At 62.9% G+C, this 237-nt stretch overlaps 1 protein-coding gene across 1 annotated transcript in view; it reads right to left on the bottom strand.

Moving 5' to 3' along the window:
• The window catches only part of CHP1 (calcineurin like EF-hand protein 1), a 19,596-nt gene extending 19,498 nt beyond the window's left edge, over positions 1–98 (bottom strand). The window contains exon 1 of the mRNA XM_035895743.1: positions 23–98. Within this exon, the coding sequence (XP_035751636.1) occupies positions 23–98 (76 nt within the window). The remainder of the gene's footprint in view (positions 1–22) is intronic.
• Positions 99–237: the final 139 nt, after the last annotated feature.

Here is a 237-nt window from a genome sequence, read left to right as displayed (position 1 = left end):
TGTCACGGGTGGCGGGGGCGGCCTCCCACTCCGAGGGTGCCCGCTGCTCCGTGGGTGCTTCCCGGGGGCCAAAACGGGCACTGGGACGAATAAAACATATTCTTAAAGTGGACGTTAGCAGCACCTGCCTCCACCCTCAGCTGTGGGACTGTAGGTGTGGCAGCCCTCAGCTGGGCCCTACTCGGTGCACAGTCACCTTATGGAAACCCGCCTCTGTAGGGTGACAGAGCAGGCCCT

The sequence above is a fragment of the Egretta garzetta genome, unplaced genomic scaffold, assembly GCF_000687185.1.
Source record: "Egretta garzetta isolate BGI_Z169 unplaced genomic scaffold, ASM68718v1 scaffold526, whole genome shotgun sequence".
NCBI classification, from domain to species: domain Eukaryota; kingdom Metazoa; phylum Chordata; class Aves; order Pelecaniformes; family Ardeidae; genus Egretta; species Egretta garzetta.
This window is presented reverse-complemented; position numbering and strand designations above follow the sequence as displayed.